The 18983-nt window shown below is 49.3% G+C and overlaps 1 protein-coding gene across 1 annotated transcript in view; it reads left to right on the top strand.

Moving 5' to 3' along the window:
- The first annotated feature begins 15756 nt into the window (after positions 1 to 15756).
- The window catches only part of APCDD1L (APC down-regulated 1 like), a 52571-nt gene continuing 49344 nt past the window's right edge, over positions 15757 to 18983 (top strand). The window contains exon 1 of the mRNA XM_014831333.3: positions 15757 to 16309. Within this exon, the coding sequence (XP_014686819.3) occupies positions 16261 to 16309 (49 nt within the window). The 5' untranslated portion in view covers positions 15757 to 16260. The remainder of the gene's footprint in view (positions 16310 to 18983) is intronic.

The raw sequence follows: 18983 nt of genomic DNA, 5'->3' as shown, positions 1-18983 counted from the left end.
AGAAGTCAAGGGTCTTGCCCAAGGTTAACCAGACACATGGCTGACAAAATGAGACCAAGTTGGGCCCCAGCCCCAGCCCCTCTCTGAATACAGGTTTCCTTCTCATTCTGCCAGTGTTGACTGAGTGCTTCCTACATGCCCAGGACTGGGCTGCACACTTCCGCTCTCTTTAAATATTTCCTGATCTACACATTTTCCTTCGCCTTAGGATATGTTTCCACGGTAGGCATAGTGGCAGAAGCTACTTCAGAGAATTCCATCAGAGCCTCATACACACCACACACACACACACCACACACACACACACACACACACACACACACACACACACACACACCGACCAGAGTCCAGGAGACTCGGGAATCACACAGAGAAAAACCAACTCATTTCTCATCTATGTACATCTGGCACTGCCTCCCACACTGCAAAGATGGTCTTCAGATCTATGAAAATTAATAAGTACCATTTTGAGCACTTAACATGAACCGAGACCCATGCCAAGCACTTCTCATATATTAGCTCTTCTACTCCTCTGGAGCAGATCACATTTGATGTCCATTATACTAGAGAGGAAATGGAAACTGAGACTCAACAATGTCAAGTCCCTTATCCAAGGTCACACAGACAGCAGGAGATGGGACGCTGGTCCCAACGCTCCTGTCCCTGACCCGATGTTTCCCCAGATCACACCTTCACTACATCCTCTCACTTGGTGTCATTTCACCTACCGCCTGTACTATCCTTTGCTTCATGTTATTACAGAAAACATTATTTTTAATGAAAAATTGCATTTTTAAAAGAAGTCAGACAGCTTCAGACATGGAAAAGTGAAAAGAGCACCACCGCCATCCTCACGGCTACAAGAAAACAAGCCAGACGACGTGAAATTTTGCAACTCTTCTTGAATCCAGCAGAGAGCTGAGGTTGCTGGGCATCCACTAACCTGAAACCTAAGGAAAGATGGGTGCCTCCAAGGAGAGACAGGACCGGAGCATTTGCTTACCTGGAGTAGGTGCCATGGAGGCTGGTAGAAAAAAATAAACTAAAATATTTAGCAAATTGCTAAAGGCTGAGCACAGGCTAGTACGACATAGGACTTCGGGGAGCCACAGACACAAGAGGAATTCATCCTATACAGAGGTTTGTTTCCACAGCTAAAGTGGTGCTCACAAAAAGACAGGAAAGAGCAGGATGAGAATCCCGAGAAAGCTCCCTCCCAGGGTGGGCCTGGAGGGGGATAGCAGCTGCAGCAGGAAAAACACAAGCCCCACCAGGATCCTGCTCCCCATCTCCCTAGACTTCTAGGGGAAGGGCAATAACTCTAGCACCCTAAGAAGCTGGTAAAAACCAATGAAGCTGACTGAAGAAAACAATAACAACAAACCCTCTATTCCTACTCCCAGGCTGGGTGACTTGGGCAGGAAGACAGCTTCAGCCCAGACCTACAGCTCAGTGTTGGACAGGATCCCACGATGCCTGGCTGAGATGGGGACATATTCAGAACAACAGAGAACTTTCCCCATCTCCCACCAGGCAAACCAGCAGGAGTAACAAGTAACAGCATCCACTGCTGGGAGAGGGGCAAGAGTGTGGAGAGAGACTCTCCCTGGGAAAGTGCAAAGGAAGGCTTAAAGCTGAGACTGAAGCAAACCAGCCCCCAATCTAAACATAAGCCAAGACAGAAGGACTCTGAAGCGGTGGGGCGCTGGGGGTACCAAGAGCAACAGCAAAACCTAAGCCCCGCTGAACTCCTAAGTAGCTTGACTCAACTCCCCACACTAAAGGCCTCAGAAATAAAGGCACACGCCATTTCCAGACACAAAAACTATTTACCTCAGTCTCCATCATCCTGCACTAGATGTCTGGCTTCCAATAAAAAGTTGTGAGGCAGTCAAAGAAGTGAGGAAAAGCAACACATTGTCAAGAGACAAAAGAATCAACAGAATCAGACTCAGAGATGGTAGAGATATTGGAATTATAAGACAGGAATTCTAAAGAACTATGATTGGGGCTGGCCCAGTGGCGTGGTGGTTAAGTTTGTGCACTCCACTTTGGTGGCCCAGGGTTTATGGGTTTGAATACTGGCTGCGGACATACACACCACTCATCAAGTCATTCTGTGGCAGCATCCCACTTGAAAAAATAGAGGAAGAATGGCACAGATGTTAGCTCAGGGCCAATCTTCCCCACCAAAAAATAAAAATTTTTAAAAATAAAATAACTGATTAACATGTTAAAGGCTCTCATGAAAATGAGGACACCACTCATTATCACATGGGCAATTTTCAAAAGAGTAGAAACTATTAAAAAAAAATCAAACGAAACTGCTAGAAATAAAAACCACCGTGACAAAGATCAAGAATGATTTTGACAGATTCATTAGAACTTAACACAGATAATAACAAACTTGAAGACAGGTCAGTAGAAATTACTCAAACTGAAACTCAAAGAGGAAAAGGAGTTAAATTTAAAAAAAATGCAGAGCATCCAACAGTTGTGGGACAATAACAAATGGTCTAACAGAAGTATAATTGGAATCCCAGAAGGAGAAGAGAGAACAGGCAGAAAAAAAATATTTGGAAAAATAATTATCTAACTGACATTTATAGAAAACTCCACCCAAGTAGACAAGGAACATACACCACGACGAACGGTATTCTGAACTGTGAAACCAACGTGAATACTTTAAAATAATTAAATAATTGAAATTATACAAAAAGCATTTTCTAAAACTAATGACAGATACCAAACCACAGATCCAAGAAGCTTGGAGAACACCAACCAGGATAAATTCAACAAGGAGAAAATTGAAGGCCAGTGCGGGGGGGGTGGGGGGGGGCAGGGGGTGAGGAGTGGAACACATTACATAGAGATGAAGAAAGATAAAAATTACATCAGACTTCTCATCAGAAACTAGGCAAGCTGAAAGACAATGGACATGACAACTTTCAAGTGCTAAAAGAAAAAACTATCAACCCAAAATTTATTCCCAGCCTGTGGGTGAAATACAGCCTGCTGCCTATTTTTGTAAATCAACTTGTATTGAATTTATAAAATTCATTTATGTATTGTCTATGGCTGTGTCACACTACAACGGCAGAGACAAGAAGTGACAAAAACCATATGGCCTGCAAAACCTAAAATACTTACTCACCCTTTACAGAAAAAGTTTGCCAACTTCTGCTCTAAAAGATAACTGACTTTCAAAAACGTAGTAGCAAAGCAAAAGCAGTAGCAAGCAATTGTGCGCTTCTAGCATACGCAAAAGTAAAACATATGACACCAGTGGCACAATGCTTGGAGGGAAGAACTGTTAGCATATCGTAAGTTCCTTAGACTGGACATAAAGCAATATCATATTATTTGAAGTTAGAATTTTTTTTTTTTAAAGATCAGCACCTGAGCTAACATCCGTTGCCAATCTTCTTTTTTTTCTTCTTCTTCTTCTTCTCCCCACAGCCCCCCAGTACACAGTTGTGTATTCTATTAGTAGGTCCTTCTGGTTGTGCTGTGTGGGACGCCGCCTCAGCATGGTCTGACAAGTGGTGCCATGTCGGTGCCCAGGATCCAAACTGGCAAAACCCTGGGCTGCCGAAGCAGAGAGAGTGAACTTAACTACTCAGCGACGGGGCTGGCCCCTGAAGTTAGAATTATTAATTAAAGATCCATATTGTGAAACCTAGGACAATCACTAAATTTTTTTAAAGAGATATAAATAATAAGCCAATAGTGAAGATAAAATAGAATCATAAACAGAAGGATGGACATAATAAAAGTAAGAGCAGAAATTACTGAAATCAAGAACACATAAAGAGAAAATAAATGAAACTCAAAGCTTTTTCTTTGAAAATCAAATTGGTAAGCCTCTAACCAGACTAACCAATAAAAAAAAGAGAATAACACAAATTATCAATATCAAGAATGAAAGATTGGACATCACATTGCAAAGATTAAAAGATAAGGGAATATTACAACAAACTCTATGCCCCAAAATTTGACAACTTAGATGAAATAGAGAAATTTATTGAAAGACGCAAACTACCAGAGCTCACTCAAGAAAAAACAAATAACCTGAATAATCCTTTATCTATTAAAGAAATTAAATGTATAGTTAAAACTCTCCAAAAAAGAAAACTCCAGGCTCAGATGGCTTCAATGGTGAATTCTACCAAGTATTTAAGAAGGAAATAACACAAATTTTACACATATTCTCATGGAATACAAAAGAGGAAGGAACACTTCCCAACCTATTTTATGAGACCAGCATTACTCTGATACAAAAATCAGACAAAGACACTACAACAAAAGAAAACTAAAGACCAATAACCTCCATGAATATGGATAAAATCCTTATCAAAATATAAGCAAATCAAATCCAACAACATATAAAAAGATCAATTCATCACAGCCAAGTGGGCTTTATCCCAGGAATGCAAGGTTGGTTCAACATTCAAAAATCAATCAACATAATTCACCATATCAGCAGACTAAAGAAGAAAGATCAAATGATCATCACCAGAAATGCAGAAAAAGCATTTTATAAACACACATCCATGATAAAAACTCTCAGAAAACAAGGACTAGAAGGGCATCTAACCTGATAAAGGGCATCTACAAACAGTACACAATTAACATCATACCTAATGATGAAAGACTAAATGCTTTATCCCTAAGGTTAGGAACAGGGCAAGGATATCAGCTCTCATCACTCCTACTCAATAATGTACTGGTGCAATACGTTAAGGGTAAAAAAGGCATCCACATTGGGAAGGAAGAAACAACTATCTCTATTCATAGATTACATGATTATCTACTTAAAAATTCCAAAGAATCTATGAAAAAGATACTAGAACTGAAAAGTGAGTTTAGTGAGGTTACAGGACACAAGGTCTATAAACAAAAATTAACTGTATTTCTATATACTAGCAATGAATAATTGGATACTGAAATATTTTAAAGTGCCATTTACAACAGCACCAAACCCATGAATACTTTGGTATGAATCTTACTGAATACAAGCAAACTCTAAATGCTGAAAACCAAAAAACAGTGATGAGGAAGTCAAAGACCTAAATAAATGGACAGAAATGCCATGTTGATGGATTGGAAGACAGTAATAAGATGTGAATTCTTCTAAAACCAATCTACACAGTCAACACAATTCCAGTCAAAACCCGAGCAGCATTTTGTGTAGAAATCAACAAATCGATTCCAAAATTTATAGGAAAAGGCAAAGGAAGAATAACGAAAACAATTAGGAAAAAGAATAACATTAGAATAAAAGAATAAATTTTAAAGCATAAAATCACACTGTCTGATTTCTAGACTGACTGTGAAGCTAAAGTAGTGAAGACAGTGTGGTGTTGGAAAAGGGCAGACATACAGATCAGTGGAACAGAACAGAGAGTCCAGAAAGAAACCTAGACATATAGGGTCAATAATTTCCAACAAAGTTGCAAAGGAAACGTAATGGGAAAAGGATGAGACCGCCTTCTCACTGAGCTCCCCGGCCCCTTCCTGGAGCATGCACACTTTGCAGCCTCTTTCCTGCCCTCCCTCCCTGGGCCTGTGCATTCTGCTGTCCTCGAAGACAAGAAAACAGCCCCAGCTGGTAGGGTGCTTGGCTTCACTCCTTGTCAGGAAATCTGCACTTTCTCCGGGGGCTTTTGGAATCAGAAACCTCCAGACACTCAAAGGATTCACCTCTCCTGGTACAAATGCGGACCACAGAAAACAGACTTCCAATTGCTGTGATGCTCAGAACCCTTGGGAAGCTCTCACCGTGCTGAGAAAAGCTCAGGTCTTCACTCCATTCCCAGCCTGGGCGCTCCTCCCACCCTCCCGATGAGTGTCCGTCAAATGAATGACTGATGAGTAGACCCTCCGGTATTCCCGGCTGTGCTTTTCTGCTTTTTACAGTTTTCTGGAATGGGAATGTATTTTTCATCAGAATTAGAAAAAAGAGTAGAAAGAAATCTGCACCCCAGGACCAGAAGTTGTGGGGTGTCAGTTTCTCAAGATCAAGGACCATGCTTCACACTTTCACCTCCCTCCTGTGTACTTTGGATGTTTCATGGATGAACAATCCAAGTCCAGAGGGAGACAGGGACATGCTGAGGTCACACCGGTCAGCAGTGGTCTGGCTGGGCTGGAGCCAGGACTCCCCACTCCTCATACCCTGCCTCCTCATCACCTTCATCCTCATCATTGTCATCATAAGCCAGCATTACCCAACGCTCACTTTGTCCTGAGCACCAGGCTTGTGGCTTTACATGCATCTTCTCACTTAGAATATCCATCAGAGACTGGTCAGTGTGGTCCAACAAACGTGCATCTTAAACACCAAATCACCTTCTGACAATGCACTGCGTCCCACGCCGGGGCCACTGCAGGGGCAGGACCACCAGCGTTATTTACTCTGCTCCCCGCCCGGCCCTTTGACATGTTTGGTAGAGAACAGAGAGTTGAACCAGCCACACACTCTACTTCCCAATAAACCGCGCAGCCCTGGAGACACAGCAGGAGTCTGCGGATTTAGGTGGGGTGCAGGAGCTGGCCAGCTAGCACCACCTTGGGGACCAGCTTCCAAGGGAAGGCCTGCTGGCCCCAGGGGTCTGCAGGGAGGCCAGTCAGAGCACCGTCAGCATTCCCTCCCCTGACCAGGCCTGACGTCTGGGCCACGCTACCCCAGAAACCCTTTCTGCTCCCCTTTCGCTGTAGTCAGCAAGCCACAGACGTCCGAGCTGTAAGGACAAAGGCACAAGAAAAGGTACAGGAAGGGCACTCCAGCACTCAGTACCACCTTCCCATCACTGGCTCGTCCACCACTTCCAGCAGCATCCGTAAGGAGGGCCAGGATCACTGAGAACAGGGTTTCGGGGAAATCCTAGGCCTTTGGTGGCATATCTGGTTTTAGTTTGTTTAAATTGTTTGCTAAAACTAATAGCATGTTTCTTAATTTCCTGGAGCTTTGGGGAAACAGCCAGGAAAAAAAAAAATTGGCTTCTGATCCATTTTCTCTCCACCTTCCACAAACGAAAGAGAAAACTGAATGAATGCCTGTGGTGGATAAATGTGAGGTGGCTTAAATTGAAGGCCCACTTCCCCCACGGTGAGATAGGACTGCACAGCTCCCAAGAGACCTGGGGGCCAGCTCCTCTCAACAGGTTTCAATACGAGCACTGTGCCAGCCACAAAGGAAAAAGCAAATCTTGGCCACCTCAAACCCAAGTGCTTGCCACCGTGAAACCCTGTGGGAAGACTCTGGGGGGGTGGGGAGGAAAGAACAACATCTCATTAACCCTTTATCTTCAGGGCATTTTGCACCATCACAGCTACCCCAAGCAGCATTTACCTTGGCCTGGAAGATTCGGGACATTCTGCAGTACAGTCTATAAATTCATTTTTTAAGCTAGCCTGAGCCAAATATAACAGGTAGCTGTCCAGACCTGTTTAAAAAGGATAAAGCCCAGCTAAGCACATACGTAACAGCCCACTGCTTTTATCACATAAACATGGCCCCAGAGCCAAGCGCATGAAAGAGCCTCAACACAGGTTCCCATTGTTAGCTCATTAAGCCATTAAATATGTAGGAAAGAAAATGCCTTCACATCTTGGGTCTGGTTTACACTATCAGGGAACAGATTAGAGTTAATTAATGCCGTGAACTCTGAAACCACCCGCCAGAGCCTCCCAAAGGAATCGCCACCTGTTTCAGACGCAATTTCAGAAAATCTAAGCGGACGCTGACGTGCCCCTGTCCCCTCCCCGGAACCCAGCACTGGGACCCTGGGTGTCTAATCTGTGACTTCCGAATCTGGATCAAGAGATAAAACTCCTACCCCTGAGACGGAAAGTCAGTGGACTCCAAGCAGAAACTGTGCGAAGGGCTCTCAGCGTCGCTCCGGAAATTGCCAGGGATTCCAGGCCGCAAGGCGAGACTGCTAAGTTGCTTCTGGCAAGTTGGAAAGAGCTTATCAATTATTCATGTAACTGCATAAACAGGGATTTTATCTTGTAGCACGAATCAAGAGATAAAAATTCCATTTCAAGAGGGAGGGTGGAGACTAAACCCAGAATGTTAATTGTAAACTGAAAAAAAATAAAAAGAAGAAGAAGGCGAGAAAAAATAAGTAAGGTCTTCAGCTTGGGTTATGCCATGAGCACTTGTAAGCTCCTTCTGTCCCCACATTTCTGTCTGTTCGTCTTGGCTGTAGCTCACCTGCTCCCTGGACGATGCACCAAACCTCTTCTGTTGACGTGATGAACCAGCCGTGAGCCCCCGCTTGGCAGGTGATGGTGGGGACCCCTTCGGATGGATTTTTAAACACTACTACCTTTAAGGTATTTCCATTTAAAATCAGTTTGCTGCTTCCAGATGGAAATCGGAAGCTGAGGAAAGTTTACAAACAGCTGCCTAATGTGGTGGAAGGCTCGGAAAAACCAAACACGGGCCAACCCAACCTGCAGGCTAATTTGCGCCAAAAAAGAATATGACTTTGGGGCCGGCCGGGTGGCGCAGCAGTTGAGTGTGCAAGTTCCGCTTTGGCGGCCAGGGGTTCGCTGGTTCTGATCCCGGGTGTGGACATGGCACCACTTGGCATGCCATGCTGTGGTAGGCGTCCCGCATATAAAGCAGAGGAAGATGGGCACGGATGTTAGCTCAGGGCCAGTCTTCCTCAGCAAAAAGAAGATGACTTTGCTTTCTGTCCGCCTGTCTCCCGTCTCCTCATGGCCTTGTACCTCCCAGTTCCTTAAAGGCTGGGAAATTAAGCCAAAGCGTGAAACTGGAGGATCAGTAGTTTATTTAGACATTCACATTATTAAATTTGACCACAGATTGGAAAAAGTGGAGAAGAAAGTCATACATCCCAGTGTCAGCGGAGCCTGTCCTCGGGTGGTAGGACTACGCATGACTTTCATTTTTATTCTTTCTACTTTGTAGTTTCCAAATAGCATATTACGAGTGCTGTTAATTTTATAATGAGAGAGAAATAATAAACTTCGTGCTCTTTGAATAGTCGGATAAGAGCATATATTGATTTTTATAACAGGGAGATAACAATAAACTATATTGTTAAAAAAAATCAGCAGTCTGAAGCCACGCATGCCCCCAACTTTCCTTTTTTAATTTTCCTCCTCCACAAAAGTTCCTCAAACCAGAGGAATTGTCACAAGAGAACTGTTTCTCTTGGGTGCCCTCAGCTGGTTAGGGGCTGAGGCTGTGGAAAGCTGAGACCTCGCTCTGAGCGGCTCTCCCGCGGACACATGCTGGTCCGAGAGGATGGGAGCCGAGGATGGGAGCCGCACCGCGCCCTGGGGGCTGGGCGCAGAGGGAGAGCAAGGAATCAGGAATTCTGACTCGAGTGAGAGACTCAGCCACCACCCAGGAATCCGTCTTCTCCTCACTATGCCTCAGTTTCCCCATATTCAGGAAGAAGGAGTCAGCGGTGTCGTCTTTTCTCATCTTACTTTTTGGGCTGCAGGTGCAGGAAGTTACAAAATGTTACTGAGTTCACAGTGTGCTAATAACCTCGGTCTGTGTAAGGACCCTCGTTCGTGGTATTTTATAATTTTTCCCTTCCCCCCAATCTCCAGGCCCATTTCCCTCCTCTCTGTCCTAAAAGCATCTGCTCCAGCACGTCTGCCACGCTGCCTCAGAGACACACGTGCTGGAAAGCACGCTGTCTGGCAGGTGCAGGGCTGTGTTTGGTGTTTACATGAATGAGCCCTTCTGCTTCCTACTTCTTTCCCAAGACACTGTACTTTCTAGATCTTTCTGTACTGTCGTGTGTGTATCTCATTTGTTGCTCCAACAGCTCCAAGGACCCCTCAATGCAGTCCCCATGTTTGACAGACACCTAGGGGGCCACCACTTCCCTCCCCCACAAAGACACTATAATAAAGCTAAGACAGCGAGAGGGAGCCGCTCAGGCCAGGAGGAGGAGAGCTCAGAGACTGGCACCTCTGCCTCCTTCCCTGTCTCTTCCTCTCGAGGAGGTCCCTGAGGAACCACTTAAAAATGAGTGAACTAGATGATATCCTGAGGCCCTCCCAGCTCTGACACGCCACCATGCTGAGTCCCACAAGGGGTCTTGGGCACACAGGAGGCAGGCATCTATTAGGGTGACTCATCCACAATGGACAAGCAACCCACCAGGCCCCACGGTAAGAGCTTTCCGTGCATCTCCTCCCACAATCCTCCCAGGAACCCTCTGAGGAGTCTCATTTTTAGATAACCAAAAAGGCCAGAGAGGCCACCCAATGTCAGGCGCCTCATGAGTGGCAGTGCCAAGACATGAACTCTGTCAGAGGCTCACAGCCTTCCTTCTCCCCTGGGCCGGGCAGCCTCTCCTGAACCCCAGAATCAGCAAAAGCCCCCTCTCACACTGAACCTTCTTGCTTCTCAGACAAAATGGACTGAACCAACCCACTCTTTCTACAGCCTGCTTGCAAGCCCTGGTGTGTCTAAATAGCTCCAAACTATCCAGCGATTCCATGAACAGAGGTAACTGACTGTTGGGTATAGTATAGACAAGGCTACTGACACCCAGACTGAGTCGCTCATCCAGTCATCCCACAAGCAACCATGAGCAGCCCTAGCATCAGTTAGAGAGGCTGGGCTGGGCTGGGAGCCAGAGGTTTAAAAAGAAAACCAACCCCAAACCTCCCCGGCCAGCGAGCCTAGTGACGTAAGAACAAGTGTTCTTCACTCAGCAAAGGGCGTAAGCACCTACTCCCTATGTTGGCTACTCATACGGGAACACATGACCCCTTCTTTGTGGAGGAGTGCCCCGAGAGTGCACGGACTATCATGTATCTTCACAGTTTTGGGACTAGCAATCCAAAGTGAGTTAATACATTAATGAATCATTACTAATCAATTAATAAATGTGAGAATAAAATCAACAAACCATTCAGCTTGGGCACCACCCAGAACAACACTCAAGACAACTGCAATGCTAGTTATTCTACCCTCCACTCATCCATCCACCATCCACTCACCCTTCTAGCCATCCATCCATCCATCCATCCATGCACCCATCTGTCCGTTCACCACTCACCCAGCCACCCGTTCATCCATCCATCCATATATCCCTCCGTCCATCCATCTGCCCATCCATCCGTCCATCCATCCATCCATTCACCCATCTATCCATCTACCCATGCATCCATCCATCCGTTCATCCATCCATCTACCCATCCACTCATCCATCCACCCATCCACTCACCCTTCTAGCCATCCATCCATCCATCCATCCACGCACCCATCTGTCCGTTCACCACTCACCCAGCCACCCGTCCATCCATCCATCCACATATCCTTCCACCCATCCATCCACTCATCCATCTGTCCATCCATCTGCCCATCCATCCATCCAACTGTCCACCCATCTGTCCATCCACCCATGCATCATCCATCCGTTCATCCATCCATCTACCCATCCACTCATCCATCCACCCATCCACTCACCCTTCTAGTCATCCATCTATCCATCCACCCATCTGTCCATCCACCCACTCACCCACCCACCTGTCCACCCATCCATCCATCTATCCCTCCACCCATCCATCCACTCATCCATCAGTCCACCCATCCGTCCATCCATGCATCCATCCATCCATTCACCCATCCATTCATCCATCCATCCGTCCATCCATCCATCCATACATCTACCCATCCATCCATCCATCCATCCATCCATCCATCCATCTGTTCCATCCATCTGTCCATCCATGCATCCATCCATCCATCCATCTGAAATGTGCTCACGGAACACCTACATGTCAGGTGCTGGGCTAAGCCCTCCAATGTCTCCCTGTGCTCACAACAGCCTGATGGGGCAAGAAGACTGAGATAGGTGTGAGGACTGGTGGGGGAGTTTCTGGGCAGCCCAGGGAATTTTCACAACCTGCTTTCCCCAGCAGCAGGTGGACAAGAAGCCATTCAGGACCAGGCCGTTTAGAGTCAGGCTGAGAAGCCAGACTTCCAAGGCCCAGACCAGGTTCCCATCCAGGCTCCATCTCACACCAGCCGTGTGACCTTCGGCTTCTCCCCAGAGAGTCTCAGGGCCTGAGAACACTGGACCCTGCACCCAACACTCACTTCTGCGGACATGGTCTTCTTAATCCTATGGGGGAGCACAGGCACCATGCTCACTTTAGAGAGAAAGAAACTGAGACTCAGAGTGGATTGAAGGCCTGGGACTAGGGTGAGGCAAGTGAGGCACCCAGGGCTCAAAATGTAAGCACTCACTCTCAGGCGCCCACCTGCAGCTGTATGAGCCTCAGGTGACAGCTCCCTCATGGTTTGAGCCCCTGCTGCCTCACCGTAGCCCCGGCCCTGGTGACTTGCCAAGTGGCAGCATTAAGATTCGGGATCAAGTCTTCTGACATGAACTCAGTGCTCGTTCCCCAATGGTTCATTTGCTCATTCATTCATTCACTCAGCAAACAGGTAGTGAGCGCGATTATGTACAAGGCACGTTCTAGCCACGGGGCAGGGTGGGTGCACTGGTGCAACAGGAACAAGACTGACATGGAGCAACCACCACAGGGGACAAATGAGTGTCAGTTACCTGATGACCACAGGCTCTCCCAGAGGGTTCCCTGCCTCAGTTTCTCCATCTATAACATAGAGATTGTGGTGAGGAGCTGGTTGGCTCCGGGCCTGGCCAGTGTGACGCCTGTAGGCAGGAATGGCCAACAAGAGGGGTCCAGCCTAATCTGGCTTGTCCCCTACTTCATCCAGTGCAGCCCCTGCCTGCCTTTCCCAACCGGAGAAACTGGCCTGGATGTTTATTTGGTTATTAGATAACCAGGCCTGGGCACCATGGCTTTGATCAGACACCCCTGATAACAGGCAGAGGAAACAGACCATTTTATAGCTAGACTCGTGGGGCGATCTTATCTTCCTGCGGTGTTTTTAACATGGACAAGGACGAGGAGGGAGGTGTTTGGCGGGCAGGGAAGGAAGAGGCTCTGTTCCGCAATGCTTTCCCATCCACCTACCCGTGGACTTTGATGGGGGAGGAGAGGAGGGGGCGACAAACACAGAGCACGGAAGGCTGGCCTCCCCTCTCCCATCAGGGACATCTGCCTCATGGCTGCCTCCCTCACGTTAGCTGTGCACCGCCCCGGAAAAACCCACCCTGCATCGCCCCCCTTGCCCCGCAGCTCTGCCCATCCGGGGAGGGCCCCTGCAGTTAACAACCCAGGAAAGCCCAGCTCTGGAGGCCAAAATGCGATAATGCAGAGTCCGGGCTCAAGAAATCATTTGCTTCTCCCCCAAACAACATTATAATTGCTATCATTTCGAACGTTCTCAGGTGACTGTTCTCTGTGTAAGACAGGGGTTGGGGACCGAGCAGACGCCACCCTTCCTCTAGCAAAACGCGAGGTGGACAAGAGAATTATTTTCTTTTGTTAAAAGTAAATAGAATCAAGTAAAATAGATTTTTGAAGCTAATAAATAAGTTTTAGCTTCGGGTCCTTCCTTCTCTTTTGTTTGATCCTCTTGTGACTAGAGCGGAGTCTTGTTCAAACACTATTTGTTCATTTTCTTTGCTTTTCTATTTCTTTGGACTAAACCCTGCATTGCCTCGGAACAGGTGGCTTATCCGTTTCTGACCCGTAAATGGCAGAGGGCTGCACCCGTCAGCCTCGAATGCCCTTTCCAGCTCCTCCGCCTCTCCTGAGTGTCACCCACCATTAGTGTGAGGACGGGCAGGCGCAGGTCCCACCTGTAACGCTCAGCCTCAACGGCAGGGTTTAGCTAAGATTAGGAGCACTTTGCCATAGTGCTTGCCTGTCACTCCTAAGCCTCTTCCAAGAGACGCTATCATTTACAGAAAGGGCTTTTCCATCTGGGACTGTCAGACCTGGAACAGAGCCGACAGCGTGGTGAGATGGGGCACCTCAGGGGGACGCAGAGCATCACAGTCACAAGCAGGGACTCAGGACTTCTGCTGCCTTCCAGCTGTGTGGCCTTGGCACAGTGGCCCAAACCCTCTGAACTCAGTTTCCCTGTTCTGTAAAATGGAGCTAACAATACTTTCCACTTCTCACCAAGTCGCTTGGATATAAAGTATATGCACGTAAAGCACCTGGTCCACCCAAGTTCCCAGTGAGCATCAGCAATTCCTCTTTTCTATAAACGAGCCAACACAACAATTGACACAGGAGCACCATACTTTGTGGGGAAGTTCTCAATTCTGACAGCAGGACAATAAGTTCTGAAAGTACCGAATTAGAACCCCACCTGGGACATCAATGAAACGCCCCCTCCCCACTCCAAACCATTAATACTCAAACCCCTATCAGCAGCCTGGGATTTCAAAATGCCCCCATTCCGAAGGCCCGGAGAGCACAGCCTGAACAGTTATGGACGGAATGCAGGCAGTTTTTCAAACTATCCGTAATTATAAATTTTGCAAATTTAAAGACATAATTGCCACAAATGATCATAATTATGCAATTATAAATAGTCACCCCAATACAACTCTGCTCCGCCCACAAAAGTCACTCCTTTCGCTCGAATGTAACAGGCAGCACGTAGCCACAGTCTGCCGGGGAGAGCTGGTATCCATCTCAGTTTCAGCAAGGCCACCTCATGTCTCCTGCTGTTCTCAGCAATCCACAGAGACCAGAACAAACGTCATTCTCAGGAAGGGAAGGGATCGTTTCTCTCACATTTCCATGTGCGTAAGATCACACTGTGGCCTCAGTCTGCACTGTGCGCTGTTCTGCCGCCTCTGGAGCTGAGGAAAGCTAAGGGCAGTCCAGGGGGTCCGTTTGGGGGTCCTTGGGGTTGAAGTCAGTTGAAGGGCTCCCAGGAGCTTCACTCCAGATTCTAGTAAGGAATCCAAACGTGGGGTGCTGTCTCCCGCCTCCCCAGGGGCGAGCAGCCGACAAATGTGGACAGATGCATCTATAAACTCTCCCGAGGGCAGGCCGGCAGCTTGGACACGCACCCTGGGCACAGATCTGTCCCCAAGCCCTCCCCAAGGGGACAATCTCCATCTCTTCTCTGATTCTCTCTCCTTTTTGCATCTTCCCTCCTGTCCTGCCTCTCCTCTCTCTTCCTGATCCCTTTGTCCTTGCCTCTCTCTCTCTTTTTCTCTCCCCCTCTCCTCCTTTACTTTCTCTCTGTTCTCTCGCTCAGTTAACGGCAGCACAACGAAAATGGACACGTGATCCACACACCTCCAGGCCGCATCCCTGCTCTCACACTTTACTTCAGTTATCCACATGGTCCATGCAGGTAGGAACAATCTGGTTACATTTTTCCAATCCAAGGGATTCTCTTTCTCTTCTTCATTGGTAAATCCACTAACTCACAGAGGCCTCCTTCCCAGACGCTCACCACCTTTCTTCAAGGCTTGCCTGCCACTCGGGGAGCTGCCTGGGGAGGCCAGGGCCTGTGGCAGGAGGCTGGAGAAGACTAGTTTGCGGGGCATCCTGTCTGTCCTCTTCCTGCCCCTCCCAGCTGCCTTGCCTCTGAGCTGCCACCCTAAACTGACTCACTCAGATGAGAACTGGGGCTGGTGGCAGGAGGAGGAGTTTGAGGGGAGGGGGGAACCCGCCCTGGTCGGCTCCACGCTATTTGCTTAGACGCTCTTTGGAGCGGGGACGAACTAATTACAGAGAGCGGCTGCTGGCTGCTGGGCGTGCGCTCCTGTGCTCGCCCGGCTCCAAGTTGACGCGACTTTTCCAACCGTATCTGGAAGGCCTGACTAGAAACTTTGGGGGCCCGGGTACCCAGAGGGGCATGGAAGAGCTCCCTGCCACACTCCCCTTGTCCCTCCAGGGAAGGCCTGGCTAGGGGCGCGCTTTGGCAGGAGGGGCGCACCGCTCTGACTTGGCCGGGACAAGAGTTTGAGGGAGGCCTCCTTGCTCACGGCAAAGACTTTGCGGGAGGCGAGGGCCCGGGGACGGAGGCGGGTCGACTAGGGGGTCTGAATGGCAGGAGGAGCTGCGCCAGAGGGCTGGGCGCTCTGCGCTGCTGTGCGCGCAACGCCGGGGGCTGTCTCCACCTCTTCTGGCAAGTTGGACCTATGAGTGCGCAGCTCGACTTACAACTATCAATAGCCGGGAGGGTGAGCGCGGGTGAGCGCCGACGGGGGCGCAGGACCCTGGCAACTTCTTCGTAGGACCCCAGCCGGGCCACCAGCGTCCACTGCCACCCGATAGCCCCGCGCCCGCTCCTCCTCTCCACGCACCGTGGAGGCGCCTCCGCGGCCGTCCTCCAGCCCCGACGGGATGCCCGCAGCCATGCTCCCCTACGCTTGCGTCCTGGTGCTTTTGGGAGGTAGGTGCCGCCCTCCCCCCACCGGCTCGCCGCCTGAGCTGGGAAGGGAGGGAACTCGCCGTCGGACCTTCCTTGAGGGTCCTTGGGGACTGCTGCATGGGCCTGTGCATCCGGCCAGTGATGCTGCGCTCTGCGCGCTCTTCTCCTGCCTCACCTGGCCGGCACCTGCCGCACCTCCAGGATCCTCCTGGGTTCTGCTCATTGGAGCTGCATCACCGCGCCTTGTGCGCGGCCCTCGGCGCTGCGTGCTTGTCCGGCCTGGCCTCCAGGCACAGGGAGCAGCTCCTGGTGCCTGATCCCAGGGGAGCCGGGACCTCCAAGAAGATGCAGGAGGATCCCAGGCCCACTGAGACTCCCGTGGCAAGGTACAAGGCCCAGGTCACTCACACTAGGACTGCAGGATCCGGTCTTGCCCGCTGAATCCTGGACCCGTGGGTGCTCTGGGCTTGTGTCCTGCAGCAGAGCTGGGGGAGAAGTGGGGGAGGGTACAGTGACCCTGGGCCCAGGTTGGTGCCCAGCAAGCCTGACGGGGGTGAGGGACCCCAAAGCCCCCTGGCAGAAGAGACAGTACCTTCTCCAGGACTAACTGCTCTCCCGCTGGCTCTTCTTAGGGGGTGGGGATGGACAAAACTCTCTATAAATGCCAACCGACCACGCATGCCACCATTGGCAAAAATGCACTAATAACCACAGTCGTGGAAGTGTGCCCAGCCGCAGGCTCGCCCCTAAGCGCTCTCGCATTGTGAATGGTTAAGAATTCTGGCGCCTTATCATGCTGAGCGAAATAAGTCAGACAGAGAAAGACAAACACTGTCTGATTTCACTCACGTGTGGAAGATAAACCAGCAAACACATGGACAAAGAGAACAGATTGGTGGTTACCAGAGGGCAAGGGGCTGGGGGGAGGGCGAAAGGGGTAAAGGGGCACGTATGTGTGGTGACGGATAAAAACTAGAGTATTGGTGGTGAACACGATGCAGTCTATACAGAAACTGAAATATAATCATGTACACCTGAAATTTACACAATCGTATAAGCCAACATGACCTCAATAAAATAATTTAAAAAAAAAAGAGTTCTGGCCCTTGAGCCAGACCAGCTGGCTCAGAAGCCCGGGTCAGCTTTGGATCAACATGTGGCCTTGGACAGACATGTCCATCAGCTCGCTTAGCCTCAACTTTCTCATCTGTCCAATGGGCTCACAAAATCCTCACTCCGTCTAGGATTATCGTGAGGATTACAAGAAGGAGTGCAGGAGAAGCACTTAGCATGCTGCCTGGCACCGAGGAAGGATTCGGTGAACGGCAGCCGGTGCCCCGGGGCTGTCAGGTCCTGCCGTAAGACGTGCTGCCCACGTCCCACCAAGCTCTCTTTACTCCATTTATAGGCAAGGAGTAAAGTCAGGTCCACTACAGGAGCTCTTCAATCACAGTCTGCTTCCCAACCTCAGTTTCTAAGGCAGACTATTGGGAGCAGAGATGAGAGCTGTCTGAAGGAAGGTCAAGGGGGGGCTGGTGGGCAGTGTGAAGAGCTGCAGACACATCCACCAAAAGGGGACATTCATCCTGGGGCTGGAGGTGAGGGGTCACGCCGCTCTATTGCCTAGGAGTCCTCCATCAATGCAAAAGTAGGCCCAGGCAGCTCTGTGCGTTCATTCGAGAGGGCGAGGAACGTCAGAGTGGAAGGGGGTGGAGAGGGCATGGCTGGGAGAAGAGACCACCCTTTCGCTTTGGGTGCTGAGATGGAAAGGGAGAGGGAGGAGCCGCATGTGTCTCTGCTCCCCTCCGCCTCCTCCCCACGCGGTTCCATCCCATGGGGATGGGACAGTCCAGTGCAGTAGGACAGATTAGCCCAGAAACCTGCAGTCTTGGTCACAGCACAGAGCTGTTGTCCTTGGCAGCCCTGAGCTTCTCATCATGCCAATAAAATCATTGGAAGTTTAGCATCGCGGCTTGCTCTCGGGGAGTCCTGCTGCTTCGCTCCTTGGCGACCTTTCACCACCGCAAGTGAGATGGACTCCACAGGAGAGAGGCCAAGAGTGCCTGATGGGCCCGAGGCGAGTGGAGGAGGCCACTCCGGAGTCCACCAGCACTGGAGTCAGACACAGACGCCAGCAAGGGCAGCCATCCTGATCTGGCCGCCTGCGCGATTCCCCGCGCTCAGCCAGGCACGGGTTTCCACTGAACCCTTTTTTCACTAGGCTTTTTCACCACTGGCTGCATCACCAGGCAACCAGATCCCTTTGCTTTAGTGAAAGGAAACAGAACCCAGTTAATCCTTCAGATACTTACATAATTTAGGTACCTGAGCTGAGGCATGCCTGAACTTCAAGTCTCCACGTTCCAGAAACTTAGTGTCGAGTGCACACCAATGGCCCCACCAAGTGAATTCACACTGAGGACACACACACACCAGGGTTTCTCAGCCTCAGCACTGTGGACGATGTGGTCCAGGTCATTCCCTGCTGTGGGGCCTGTGCACTCCAGGATGCTTAGCGGCGTCCCTGGCCTCTACCGACCAGGTGCCAGGAGCACCACTTCTCTACTTTATGACAACCAAAAAGCTCTCCAGACACTGCCAAAGGTCCCCGGGGGGAAAATAGCCCCTGGTTGAGAACCACTGGTATGGATGGATCAAACTCAACTGGTAGCTTTTCAGATGAATCTGTCAAAAT

This window comes from Equus asinus, chromosome 15 (genome assembly GCF_041296235.1).
Source record: "Equus asinus isolate D_3611 breed Donkey chromosome 15, EquAss-T2T_v2, whole genome shotgun sequence".
Classification (NCBI taxonomy): Eukaryota; Metazoa; Chordata; class Mammalia; order Perissodactyla; family Equidae; genus Equus; species Equus asinus.
The sequence above is the reverse complement of the archived record's forward strand: the minus strand, read 5'-3'. Positions and strand labels throughout refer to the sequence as shown.